This window comes from Oxyura jamaicensis, chromosome 3 (assembly GCF_011077185.1).
Source record: "Oxyura jamaicensis isolate SHBP4307 breed ruddy duck chromosome 3, BPBGC_Ojam_1.0, whole genome shotgun sequence".
NCBI lineage: Eukaryota > Metazoa > Chordata > Aves > Anseriformes > Anatidae > Oxyura > Oxyura jamaicensis.
This window is the reverse complement of record NC_048895.1, coordinates 93,860,051-93,873,235: the sequence shown is the minus strand read 5'-3', so window position 1 is coordinate 93,873,235 and position 13,185 is coordinate 93,860,051. Positions and strand designations below refer to the sequence as shown.

General features: G+C 41.7%; 1 protein-coding gene across 1 annotated transcript in view; it reads left to right on the top strand.

Annotated features, from left to right (window-relative positions):
* The window catches only part of LRRC1 (leucine rich repeat containing 1), a 73,121-nt gene that overhangs the window by 33,869 nt on the left and 26,067 nt on the right, over positions 1–13,185 (top strand). The window contains exon 4 of the mRNA XM_035322192.1: positions 1,227–1,316. Within this exon, the coding sequence (XP_035178083.1) occupies positions 1,227–1,316 (90 nt within the window). The remainder of the gene's footprint in view (positions 1–1,226; positions 1,317–13,185) is intronic.

Sequence of the window (13,185 nt, the reverse complement as noted above, 5' to 3'; positions counted from 1 at the left end):
GATATACACCATGCTATAGATAATCAGACTGTTTAACTCTAGTTTTAAGAGTATTAGAGCCTAAATGGTAACACTGATGCTTCCAAGCATGTTACTGCTATTGTACAGTTAGGGGTTGTAGAGCTCGCATTACAGAGACACCAAGTAAGTTCTGTTAGTAAGGTACAGAAAATGACGACGCAGTATGGGGTTGAGCACATGAGAAGTCCCCCTACTGTCATTTGTCTGCTTCCCTTTCCCCATCACGTGCAGCTGTTTGCCTGCACACCAAATCTCCTGAGGTCTGCAGGTTGCACCATGTACCTGGAGCTGGGGGACGTGAAGAGCAGGAACCAAACTAAATGCTATAGCCCCAGCTTAGGCTGCAGCCTCTGAGGATCATGCAAAAGGTGGCCGGCTGAGCAAAGGACCTCTCCTCCCCTGCATCACCACCACTTTTACCCTATCTGTCTCCTGTGCCTGTGCACTGTGAGCGGAGCTGCTTGGTGCACCCTGGCTGCCAGCGAGCAGGGGTGCAGGGAGCCTTCGGAGTGAGCAGGGGGAAGCCAAGCATTGCAGAAAACCGGGTGTTGAACCAAAAGGCTTTGGGACTTGGGGAGCACTTTGCATATGCTTACATTTTATAGTGAAAGAGGAGAGGGATTACGTGCTGTTGTGTTGTGAAGCAGTGTATGCGGAGTGCTGTAACAACGGAACATTGTCCTGATAGCGAACAGACTGTTTCTTCAAAACGCAGCAGCTGAAGAACAGCCTAGTAGCTAACACAAAATGGCCCTGCTGTAAGCATGTACGCAACCGAGTGTACATGCATGAAACTAATTTGTTTGATTATTTTACGATATGGGTGATACAGGATAATGCCAATAGATTTTTCTTCTGTTTAATTTTAAATTTATTGAAATGCCTTGTATGTTCTCAAGTCATGTAGCTTTTTGCAGTTGTAAATTGGAGACAGGGAAGAGAGGAGTCAGGAGAAGAGATATTACCTGCACTTTGACACAGAGGAAACTTTAAAGTCTCTTAGCCATGTTTTATTTATTTATTTATTACTATGATCCCTAGAATTTTTTGAGAGCCATGCTGGAATCTAGGCATTTCCCCTCTCTCTGTGTACATTGGCTAAATAGTCTCTAGTTTTCTGCTACAAGTTCTATTTTTTTGCTGTGTATTATGTTAATGTGAATACTTACACTGGAAGTCCTTGACTTGAATTAATATCTCCATAGGTTGCCCGAAAGCTTTCCTGAATTACAGAATCTAACATGTCTTTCAGTAAATGACATCTCCCTGCAAGCACTACCTGAAAACATTGGGAAGTAAGTTTTTTTTTTTTTTTTTTTAAACTTTATTGATATCTTTATTTATCTGTCTTGTTATACCTACTGTATAAATGACTTGCATAACTGTAAATAATGTGCTTAACTATACAATTATTTACAGGTTTCCTTTTTTTTTCTTTATATTGATCTGCTTAAAAAAATCACTTTGCATTTTCACTTACCTTTAGCAGGATAACGCAGAATCTGAGTTATGTATGTTTATGCTTATGCTCTGTTCTCAGGGATTTGGAGTAACTTGCATTTTTAAATGCAGAATCAAATAGGTGTTTTATGATGCAGAATTGACCTTTTACTTTCCTTCGCTGTGATAAAGGCCATTGATCCATTATTGTAAACATGTCAGCCAGCTTGCAGCTTAGCTGAAAACCAGACAGTGCTGGCACAAGAACAAACAGGCAAAAGCTGGCCATGATCAGGATGGAAATTAGAAGGTTCCTAATCATAGCAGCAGTCTGCTTCTGAAAAAACTCCAGCGGGAACTGTCGAGATGGAAACTGACAAAGCAGCTCTTAAGGTGAAATTTGATAAGATTTTGAGATGTTTGTTAGCTCTGGAAAGTAGAGCATGATTGCAGGGACAGAATTCCAAAGTGAAGCACGTGAAAAGTAAAGGGTACTTTATGTCTGTCTCATTTTGACTGTAATAAACATCCACACTTGCAAACAGGAATGTCTTCTCTCTTAGTGGAGAGAAGGGTAGCTCTTCTAATTTGAAGAAGAAAAGGCATTTCCGTGTCTCCCCAGTTAAGCAGGTGAGAGTGGCTTTGCTCATTCAGTTTAAGGGCTCATCTAGCCTAACTTTCCTAAGTAGATGCCTAGTAAGGATTAAGAAAAGTGTGTGTTTGATTACTCCTCTTACCATCCTCTGGTTCAGGGGATTTCCTGAGTTTTGGACTGCGGTTTGTCTAATGGCAGCAATAATGAATCCCTCTTCCACTTACTAGTCCAGTTTCTCATTGAGTTTATGGAGACATCTTTAGTATTTGCCCTTGGCAAATAGCTGCAAAAGTTTATTGCATTGGTTTTCTTTTGTTTGTTTGTTTTTGAGCCTGGCTCCACCTGTCTGACTGCTTTTTTTGCTAGTATTGGAAGAGACAGTGAACAGTTGATCCCTGTGCCTCTTGATCTGCCATTGACTTTGTAGATTTCTATTATATCCCCAGATGCTTTTTTTTTTTTTTTTTTTTTTTTTTTCCTCCGGGCTGAAGAGTCTAGCTTGCTATTCCACCTTCAGAAATAGTTTTCACTGAACTTAAGAGATGTGTGCTTTAGCTCATCTTTATCACATTTGTTGGGAAACTTACCATTTTAGAGAATTATAAATTTCCTGCAGCACCTGATAGTTCCATCTCTCTCTGGTTACTGTGCCCAACGTGGATGTTGAGTTGTGTAACAGTATTAATCTTGGACATCCTTTCATAAAGTGGAGTATTTTTAACATGGATTCTCTGGGGAGCCAGCATAGTCCCTAACAATCATTAAAAGCCAACTGTTTCTAAATAGAGGAGTCCTCCAGAAGGGATCTTATTAAGAGCTCCTGCAATGTAGTCAAGTCCAGACCAGTACTGCTTTAGCCACTTCCCGTGTGTGTGAAAGTTGTCAGCTGGCACCAGGCCCAAGAGAAGTAGAAAATACTTTTTGAAACCTTCCACAAGCACTAACAGGTACAGCTAATGTGTGCCCACTGACTACAGCCAAGTCTTAGTAAAAATTGCACAGGCTGGGGCTTTTGTGACATTCTTCCTTTCCTATAAAAAGTTCACAGAACTTTTCTTGCAGCTTTTCACAGCACTGGCAGCTAAGAACAGGCTTGTTCGGACTTCTTGGTTACTGAAAATCTAGGGATAAAATTCTGGATCCTGCCAGGTTCTGAAAATGAATACAAGAAACATGACAAGCTGAAACAATTTCCAAAATATAAGGGGGACTGCTGCTTTGCAAATAATATCTGGAGGAAGGTCACTGGCTTCCCTGACAGGACACTGCCTACTGCGACTCGACCTCCTTGCTTACCCTGCCTGTCACTTGATCGTGTGGCTGGTGGTGGCTCTATTTTGGAGCAAATGAGTAGAAACAATTTTGGTTCGTATGGGGATACCAGGCATTTCCAGAGATGTCAGTTATGTTCAGCTATGCAAGAATAAATGTAATAATCTTCCGAATTTTGATCCTAGGTAGTCCAAGGAGATGGTGTGAAACTATTTCAACCTTATGTGAGCTGTTGCAGAATACAGCAGCGTAACCCTCAAAACCTGTATGCAATTTCCAATACTGAAGCAAAAAACCAGGGATCTTCACTTGCTTCAGGAAGAATCATGCTTGTCTTGGTGTTCCTGGTAAATTTTCCTGGAGGGCTAGACTTCTGTTCAGATCTGATAGGCCTGCTTTGATCTGAAAAATACACCCAGGATAGCTTTCTAAGAATATGCATATTTTATTTATACAAACCACGTGGTTTTTTTGTTTGTTTGTTTTCTTTTTAGCAGATATTTCTGCTAGTCAGGTTTATGCTTAAAGAAGCAGATAAAAGTGTGTTGGGCTGTTTTCTTTGGCACATCAGGTATTCACAATAGATAGGAGTATGGCAGTTCAGAAGTAAGATTTGGCCTTTCCAAATCAGAAGAATATTAACATAACAGTAGGGAAACTAATGACATATCCCACAGAAATGTAACTGTTCCTGAAGTCTGTTAGGGAATGTTTATCTGCATTGGAATACATTGAACTGACCTAAATCCTACCCGATTACTTTTTTTTTTTTTTTTTTAATACATCATCTCACGTCTTGACCAGTAACAAAAGTGTAGGGCTCCTTTTCTGTCTTTTCTCTCCTTCAGACTATGGAATTTCAGCCGTCACTGATGAAGAGAAAGGTATTCTAATTATAGTTGGAAGTGTTGGAGAAGTCTTGTTTGTAGCCAATTAAGACCACAGCACAAAGACATTTACCACTGAGAGTGAATTTTATCAACATTTTTGAATACTTTTACATCTCTAAATAATAAATTATTATTTTTCTGTCTAGTTACCAACAGGTGCAGCTTTCCTTTTTAGTTCACACAAGTTTCATCATTTAAGTGTGAAATCATAATTTAAGTGAATTTGATGGTCCCGTTGACGGCCTTATGTTTGATAAAAGCAGTGAAATACTTGGTGGATTCTCTAAATTATGTATGCTCGTGTGTTTTTTTCCCTTCTCTGTTCTCTTTCTTCTGTACTTTCTGGGATCCCTGAAGTGCTAGGTATTAAAAAGAAGGTAACGCTTATTGTCTCTGTGTCTGAAGAGACCAAAAAAGACTCTTCCAGGTGTTTGGATGTTTGCAAATGCCTTACTGGAGTTCCTGTGTGCTTTGGATACGGGTCCATGTTATTATTTGATGGAGTACGCTGGTGAGATGGTCAAATAGTTAGGAAGTACATATTTGGTGAGTTACTCTACTACAGCTGTATTTATTTTGGGAAAAACGTGACATCCATGTGCTTGCTACTGGCCTTCTGGCCACTAGAGTATGTGAAAATGTAAGGAAAAAGCATCCTGAAGTCTTAAAATCTTGCCTGGAAAACTGCCTAATGCAGCCAGTGCAATCTCTAATTCACCTTAGTATAGTATACCGATCACTATGTACTTAGTGAATACACATACGTATAATTAAACTACCTGCTTCAAATGTTGTGGCACCACAGATTTGCCCTCCTCCATTAAATGGGGAAAGCAACTAAAGTAATGGCTTGTTTTTTCAAGCTTAATTCAGAAGTTCTTCCTGACAGTAGGTAATAATTTATTTCACTTGTGGGGAGCATTTTGTGGAAGTGAGTCTTCCAGATCCTCACTCCAGTTTTCCCATGCTCTGATGTACAAGATGAATACCAATGATCAGCTTCACTGTCTCAGGCGAGTATCTTAATTCATTCAGGCTTTTGATATGGAAAGTTGCTGTTTATATTTTTATTGTGCCATTAAGAATTCTCCTGCGTAGTCCTTTCAAATGTTTCTTTTCCTGTGTGTTGCCAAAGTGGAGTGTTCATGAGGCTCCCAGATGGGCGTTTGGAGAACATAGGCGATGCCTCGCTATTCCCTTTTGTCTTCTTGCTTGTGCACAGCCATCCTCAGTGTACATCAGCTTGTCTTCTTCTGTGTGACCAACTCAATCTGCACATCCAGTGCTGGCACGTGTACTACAAGTTCTCCCTTGTCAGATAAAAACATTTCTTTTTTTAAGCCTGTGCCTTGTCTGTAATTTTAGTGCTGTGCTCTGCTTTGGAACTTGGTAACACACTAGATAATTTAATATTAACAGTGCTATTTTTTTAGTGTTTTTCTGTGGTCTTTTAACTCGTGATGTGGAGTAAAACAGTGAATGTTAATGCGTGTGAGATATTTAAGCTAATAATTAGTTGAGTAGGAATAGGAGTTGTCCTGTTATCTAGTCAAACCATTCAGAGAAACAGGTTATACAATTTAAGCTGTTAGTGGGAGTGTCTTTTTCAGTGTTTCTCAGCCTAATGAAGCAAGTCTAATTTCCCTGCCTATTCTGCAGCACCAGGATTGTGAATACAGAGCTGTCCGACGAGCAGGTGTAGTCTGTTCCTCCCACCATGGGTAGCATTTAGGAATTTCCATTTGCTTTGAGGGTTTTTCTTCAATAGCTCCTTACTTAACACCCAGAACACAGGGCATAACTTTTTCCTGAAATTCAAAAATCAGGGTGTTTCTTTGTACCTGCCTGTAAGCCTTCCTGGGGCATGCCTTACAGTGATACGAATAATCAGGTGCACGTCTGTCCTGAGCACATCCTGTCCTTAAGTGTTCATTCAGTAGCGTTGGCTTTGGGGTTAGTTCCCCCCACCCTACAGAGTGTTGTTGGCTTTTTGCCAGCAAAGATTTGGGGACTTTGAGATTCATGTTGTGCTCTCATGGCTTGACGTCTAGAAAGTAGACAGATTGTGTCATCACTGTATATTTGTTTATTTGTGGCTTTTTGGCCTGAATGAAGTCCAGATTTCTTCTTTTAAGCGCTTTATGAGTATTTGATGTTTAATCTAGCATTGGACTCTCAGATGTGTACTTCCGAAGGAATCTGTGCTAACCAAAAAAACATTCAAGTATTAATTTCATGCTGAAAGGACTTAGTTCTGTCAGACTGTGGGGACAACAAAATCAGAAGGTACAACTTTCTTTACTGATTGAAGCAAGGTGTGTAGCTTTACTACTGGGCTTTAAATTATGATTTAAGGCCTGCTGCCCATCAGCAAACAAAACATCTCGTCTGACCTTTTGCTTTTGCCATTTTTTTCAGCAGTCTTGCCTGTGTCTGAAAAAGACAAAGACATGATTTGTAGTATTCCCATGATTTGCAGCCCCTTCTTCAGAGAACTGTACAGCCTGTGATGCCAGAAAGTAGAGTAGCTTACTGTAGTGGGTTTATGTGACAAGGTTTTGGTAGCAGGGGGCCATAGGGGTGGCTTCTGTGAGAAGGATCTAGAAGCTGCCCCATGTTTGGTAAGGGCCCCACTGCTGACCAGAACTGAGCCAATAAGTGATGTTGTTTGCGCCTCTGTGAGAGCATATTTAAGACAGGGAAAAAAAAACGCTGCGCCACACAGCAGCTGGGAGAGTGAGAGGAGTGAGGAACAGCCTTGCAGGCGCCAAGGTCAGTGAAGAAGGAGGGGGAGAGGTGCTCCAGGCGCCGGAGCAGAAGTCCCCTGCGGCCTGTGGTGAGGACCATGGTGAAGCAGGATGTCCCCCTGCAGCCCATGGAGTACCACGGTGGAGCAGGGTTCCACGCTGCAGCCCGTGGAGGAGACCACGGTGGAGCAGGTGGCCCTGCACCGACGGAGACTGCGGCCTGTGGAAGACCCCTGCTGGAGCAGATTCCGGGCCGGACCTGCAGCCCGTGGAGAGGAGACCACGCAGGAGCAGGTGACCTGGCAGGAGCTGCTGCCCGTGGGGGACCCAGGTTGGAGCAGTTTGCTCCCGAGGGATGGACCCCGTGGTGCGGACCCATATCTGGAGCAGTTCTTGAAGAGCTGCTGCCTGTGGGAAGCCCACGCTGGATCAGTTCAGCAAGGACTGCATCCCGTGGGTGGGACCCCACAGCACAGGGGACGAGAGTGACCAAGAAGGAGCGGCAGAGAAGAATTTCTATAGACTGACCATAGCCCCCATGTCCCCGTTCCCCTGCGCCGCTCGGGGGGAGGAGGTGGAAGAGGGTGGATGGGGGGGAAGGTGCTTTTGGTTTCTTTCCTTTGTTTCTCACTTCTCTAGCTCGTTTGTAATAGGCAATAAATCTTACTATCTCCCTATGCTGAGTCTGTTTTGCCCATCACAATAATTACTGCGCGATCTCCTTGTCCTTATCTCAACCCTTGAGCCCCTTTCATCGTATTTTCTCCCTGTTCCTCTTTGAGGAGGGGGAGTGAGAGAGCGGTTGTGGTGGAGCTCGGTCACCCACCCGAGTGAAACCATCACACTTACATTGGCTTTAGAAACTTTTAAAATGGGGAGGTGAGAGTTTCTTTTAGATGGGAGGGATATTCTTCTGATGCCAGTGACTGATGAGTTTGGTTTACCCCCAAGCTTGCAAGCGGGCTGAGTGGATCTGAGGGCCTTACTACTGAAAGGGAATTACCAGGTAAGCAGAGAAATTTTCCTCTTAATATCTGCAGCTAGCGTATGCATTTCATTTATCCAGAGATTTTGTGTTAGGGGAAACAAAGTTGCTGAGCATGATCTTTTAATATATATGTTTTTAATTCTAGATGTTTGGAAGTTTTCAGCAGCTTCTGAATTCAGAATTATTAATGTTGATCTGAAGAGGAGTAGCTGGAGAATAAAAGGTCTTCAAAGGCAGGGATTGTACTCTTAATGCAGAAGGTCCAGGAGCAGATCAGAATGATGTCCTTATTTCGCTAATGGATTCCTGGGTCAGTCTTTGGCTGTATTTTTCTTAGTGTATGCTAGAACATCACAAGTGTAGACTGTACATCTGGCAGCATTGCACAGAGTGCAAAAAGCTCTAGAAGTTGTCTGGAGCAAGGCAGTCTTTATGCTTAGCATAATATGGCCTTACATGATAACACAAGTCGGGAGGCTTATCTTGCAAATGCATAGAAGACTTTTTGTAGTTAGCCTGACTAGGCTGACTATATATAGTATGAGAAGTTCTCACTCAGACTTTAGCATGACAAGTAATATTTACAGTTTGAGTAGGTGGAGTGTTTGGTGTTAATCACAGCTGTTTGCTAAATGGCAAAACTGAATGTTAAGGAACTTGAAAGTTTATTTTGGGAACAATGGAATAGTGAGTGTGGTACCATCTGGCCTTTAAATAAGAGAAGTTACAGCTTGTATGCTGTACCAGGAGGAAGCACTCAACATATATTTAGCAATTATTTTTTGTAAATAAAGTAATAGGACACAATTTTGGTTAAGTAGTGGGAAACTAATGTTGCATGAGTGGAATGGAAGAGATTTTGAAAGTGAAATCTTGTAGTAATAGTGAATTGGCTTAGCTTCCCCAAATTGTTTCAGTAATCTTGATAAGCAAATTGAAGAAAGCATTCAAAAGTGAACAGACTGTCCTGTAATTACAGATCTCTCTTATCTCTAAATGATCCCTTTTGAAGGTCATACTGAGTTCAGTTTCCCTGTCTGTCCTTTGGACCATGCTCGCTGCTGTGTGTGAGATAGAACTGAACTCAGCATCTTGGAAAACAAGCTTATGTAGAAAACTATTCCTAGTTAGCAGCTTAGACTACCTCTGTTACAGATTTAAGGAGCTTCTTGGTTGTAAGCTGTACTACTTTGCTCCTTTTTTAAAATTTGGATGCAGCTTGTACTAAATTGTCTGTTTAGTCTTTCCTCCAGTTAGTGGCCGATAAGATACTGGTATTTTTCTTTATTTTTTCCCTTGTGGCAGACCTGTAGCTCTTTTACAAGTCAATTAATTGTATCAGCAGTTTGAATCAAGTAACTAATGATTCAAATGCTCTTCCTCTGGCTTTCAATGTCTTTTCTGTTTAAGTTGAGGAAGACAAAATTACCAACTTTGCTTTATTTTGTGCCTACTTAAAATTGGTTCTCCAAGGAAGCCCTGGCTGCTCTTCCGAAGTTTACCCTTCATGAGGGGGAAACAAAAATCAACTTCATGTGCCTTTCCCTCGTATATTATACACATAAACTTGAGAGGAAAATATAGTGTTTAGCTTAGATGCAAGTTGCTTCAAGTTGGTTTGCCTTTAGAGGGGAGGGGAGTAAATGGTCTCAAAGGTGACTTTTGGAAGAGTGGCCTTCATGCCTGCTGAGGAGATGTAATAACAGCTTCATCAAAACTAAAGCTAGCTACCTTGCTTTGCAGTTATTTTTATAGCAGCCCTTATATTTGGAGGTAGAACAGTTTGACCTCGTGTGTGAAGATAGTATGTTTTGAATAGATAAGAGCCCTCATTTAGGAAATAAATTCATGCTGTAGTTTCTGGCTCACCTAGGAATTTGTAGGATTCAATGACTAAGACTTTGCAAAAAGCACTCTCCCTTATTGCATGATGTGGGCCTTTAAATTCTGTTGGATTAGTCTTGCAATAATTATTTGTTGTTCTGGCTGTGCAACAGGTTTCTATAGCAGGGGAACACCAAACAAGGAGGCAGGAGACTGGTTAAACTGACATTTGGAGGAAAAATAACACAACTTTAAGCTTAAGCTGGAAAGGAAGCTAGCTGCAGTTCTGTACTATTTGTAGGTTACCATGTAATGGATATAAATTCTAAGGTTCTTTCATGATAAATTTGTCTAATTCTGTCAGTACTAAGCAGTAGGTGGAAGGAAAATAAGTATCTAGTGTTGAGCTTTCTAAAAAGAGGGGGTAAAACATGCAAGGTGTGGACCACAAGGTGCATGGTTACATGTTAGTGGAACCTTAGGGAATTTGAGAGGCGCAATAATTCCCTACAGAGGTAATACTGCTTCTCTTGTGTTGGAGATGTCCTTAAACTCAAGAAACCCCAAGTTTCAGTGAATAATTTAGGTGCTGGAGTTTGGAGACTGGTCTTGCCAGGATTCTTCTGCAGCCCTCATATGAAGAGGGGGTGAACGAAAGAGACATCTTCAGGGAGTGACCTAGGACAGGAGCCTGTCTCGGAGGTGTACGCTGTATGTCAAAGTGCTCCTGAGTAGGTGGCATCTTGAGAGCTGGCTAGTGCCTGATTAACCCTGTCATTTCCCTGGGGAAAACCACAGCTAAATGTCAGCTTCCGAGTGAACTGTCAGGCTGCAGCCAGAAGCCTCGTGGGATGGGAGTAGCTGGATGTGATCCTGTCAGGTGAGTGACAAGGCACATAACTGGCGTGTCCTGGGGCAGGGCTGTGCCTGTCCCCTTTGGACGCGGGAATGGGCTGAAGTGTATCTCGATGCACCTTGTTTCATGCATCTTGTTTGCCGTTACCATAGTACCAGTTACCCTCTTGTCTCTTGGAAGACCCTTGGCAGACAGGAAGACTGGCGTGCTCCTTATCTGCTCAAAAAAGGAAACTGAGTTGCCAAGTTTCCACGCCTTTCCTTCCTCTGCCAGTGTCCTGCTGGATGTTTCAAAATGTATGTGCTGTGTAAGGGTGCAGGGGCAGGACCTTATCAAGGTAACAGTAACCTTTAGGTGCTGGCCCAGTGGGCTGAAAGACTTTGGAATCGGTGGAAATAGCCAGAAAGCAGAACTCATCCCGCTTCTGCATGCTGTGCCGTTGCACTGTGTTCTGTAGCCATGGCCAGAGCTGCATAAAAAATGTTATACCAGTGAAGAACAGAGTTTTCTGCATATTCTTAGAAATCATTCCTAGATGGAATAGCCACCTGTATGGTACTACCGCTTTCAGAGAAGAAGTTCGTAGTTTCTTCATCTGCATCTTCTCCCCACTTCTTCTGAATGCCTTAAGTATTGCAACAGATTAGTTCTGAAATTGTACCGTTTCTGAAGTCTGTAATGAAACCATGCCTCTTACTGCCTATGATTTGTTAAACTACATAGTTTATTAAAGATAACAGAGCTCAAAGCATCTTCTGGACTGCTACTTCTCCTTTTTCTGTCAGCATAATGGACCTTGCTTATTGTAGGCCCTTTGGTGACTCTTTCTGTGCCCAGAATCATCCTTACTGTGTGGGACTTGCCTTTGTTCCATATAAATACAGGGACCATGCCAACTCACCTGTCTTTTGCTCCTCTTCTCAGTCCTAGAAGTGTGAGGAAAAGGTTTTTCTTTATAGGTTGCTGTTACCAAAACTGTGTTGGGGATTTTGCATTCCAATATTGAGCTGAAGCCTGCAGGAAAGGTGCAAATGAGGCCTTGCATTTTTTCAAGTACTTCATATCTTCATCTCATGTGATTTTGCTCCATTATTTCCCAATGTCTGACTTCACCTATATCCTCAACTATGTTGTGCTACTCTCATAGGATTGAAATACTCGAGACTTCTATTAATGAAATGAGACGGCTCTTGTGCAGTTTTTTATTAACAACATTAGCTTTCATATTCGTCCTTTTATCCTTCATTTTCTCCCAGCTTTTTCCACCTTTCTTTTTTTCCCCCCACCTCTTTTTCACAAGAAAGTATGTGTGTCACTGTGCTTTCCTTTTCTTTCCTCAGAAGCCTTTGCTGGTGTACCCAAGGGCTTGAGCACTTCTAGTCCTGTTGTGGCATGGGCTGAGATAAATTGGGGCAGATAATGTTGTTTTAAGGCTGACTTTCTGGTGTCTTAAGTAGGAGAATGATATGGCTGTCTATGGTGTTAAAGTACCAGCATAACTCTTCTCAGCTTTGTCTTTTATAACTTTACAATATAGAGAATGTTTAACATATGGGATACACTGAAAAAGTTGTGATTTCATCCAAGGTGGCTAGGGAATGTCTTTCTTTTTTTTTTCTATTTTTTTTTTGTAACTGCAGTCGATAGTATATTGCTTACTGCAGCGCGTTGCTGTTGTCCACGGTCATCTATCTGCTTTTGAAATAGTTGTTTTGTAGGGTATGTTGCTCCTGAGGCTTTTTTTTTTTTTTTTAATTATTCCAAGTAAAAATAGCCTTGATTTGGAAGAACAAAACCGTGCTTTAATTCCAGTGTTAGTGGCTCATTCTACTGTTCTCTTTATTTTGGAAGGGATGCTGTCGTTGACATAAAGGAATATTTGCAGAGTTCCCTAGGTGCATCCTTTTCTGTGGAACATGTTAGGTTGTGAGTTTCCTAAATCCTGGCAGGTGTGTTCAGGAAAGATGTTTCCAGCATTTACAGACTCCTTTATTCCTCGTAGTTTTGTTCTCAGTTATTTCTTTCACATTTCTTCTTTTCATTCTTCTAGCTCTCATGACGAATACCAGTACCTAAAGTTACTTTAAGTCCAGGACTGAATAAACTTACCTGGTTTGTACTGAAAATGGCATTTTTAGCCATATCATACCTTTAGATTCTGCTTGCTTCCATTCTTAAACCCGAAATCATCTGGAATGCTGAAATGGAAAACTTGGTAATTATTTGAATTACTGGATCCTCTGGCTGGTTTTGCTGTTACCTTGCGCTCAGTAATTTCACACATGCTCAGCACTCAGTGTGTGTGGTAGCTTTTGTGGTGAAAATGATTACAATATTAATGCTTTTACAAGTTTCGTAGCTTCTTACAATAGTAGCCTTGGAAAAGCACTCTGTTTTTCCCCCCCCCTTTAGAATGCAGATGACATTTTGTTTGTTCATTTTCTGATTTTGCAGGGGGAGAGGACTGTTTGTCGCTTTGTTCTAGAGCAGTCTGCAATGCTCTCCAGCGTGTTTGTATTTCTAAATGTGGCTGGTGAACAGCTGCTGCCAGA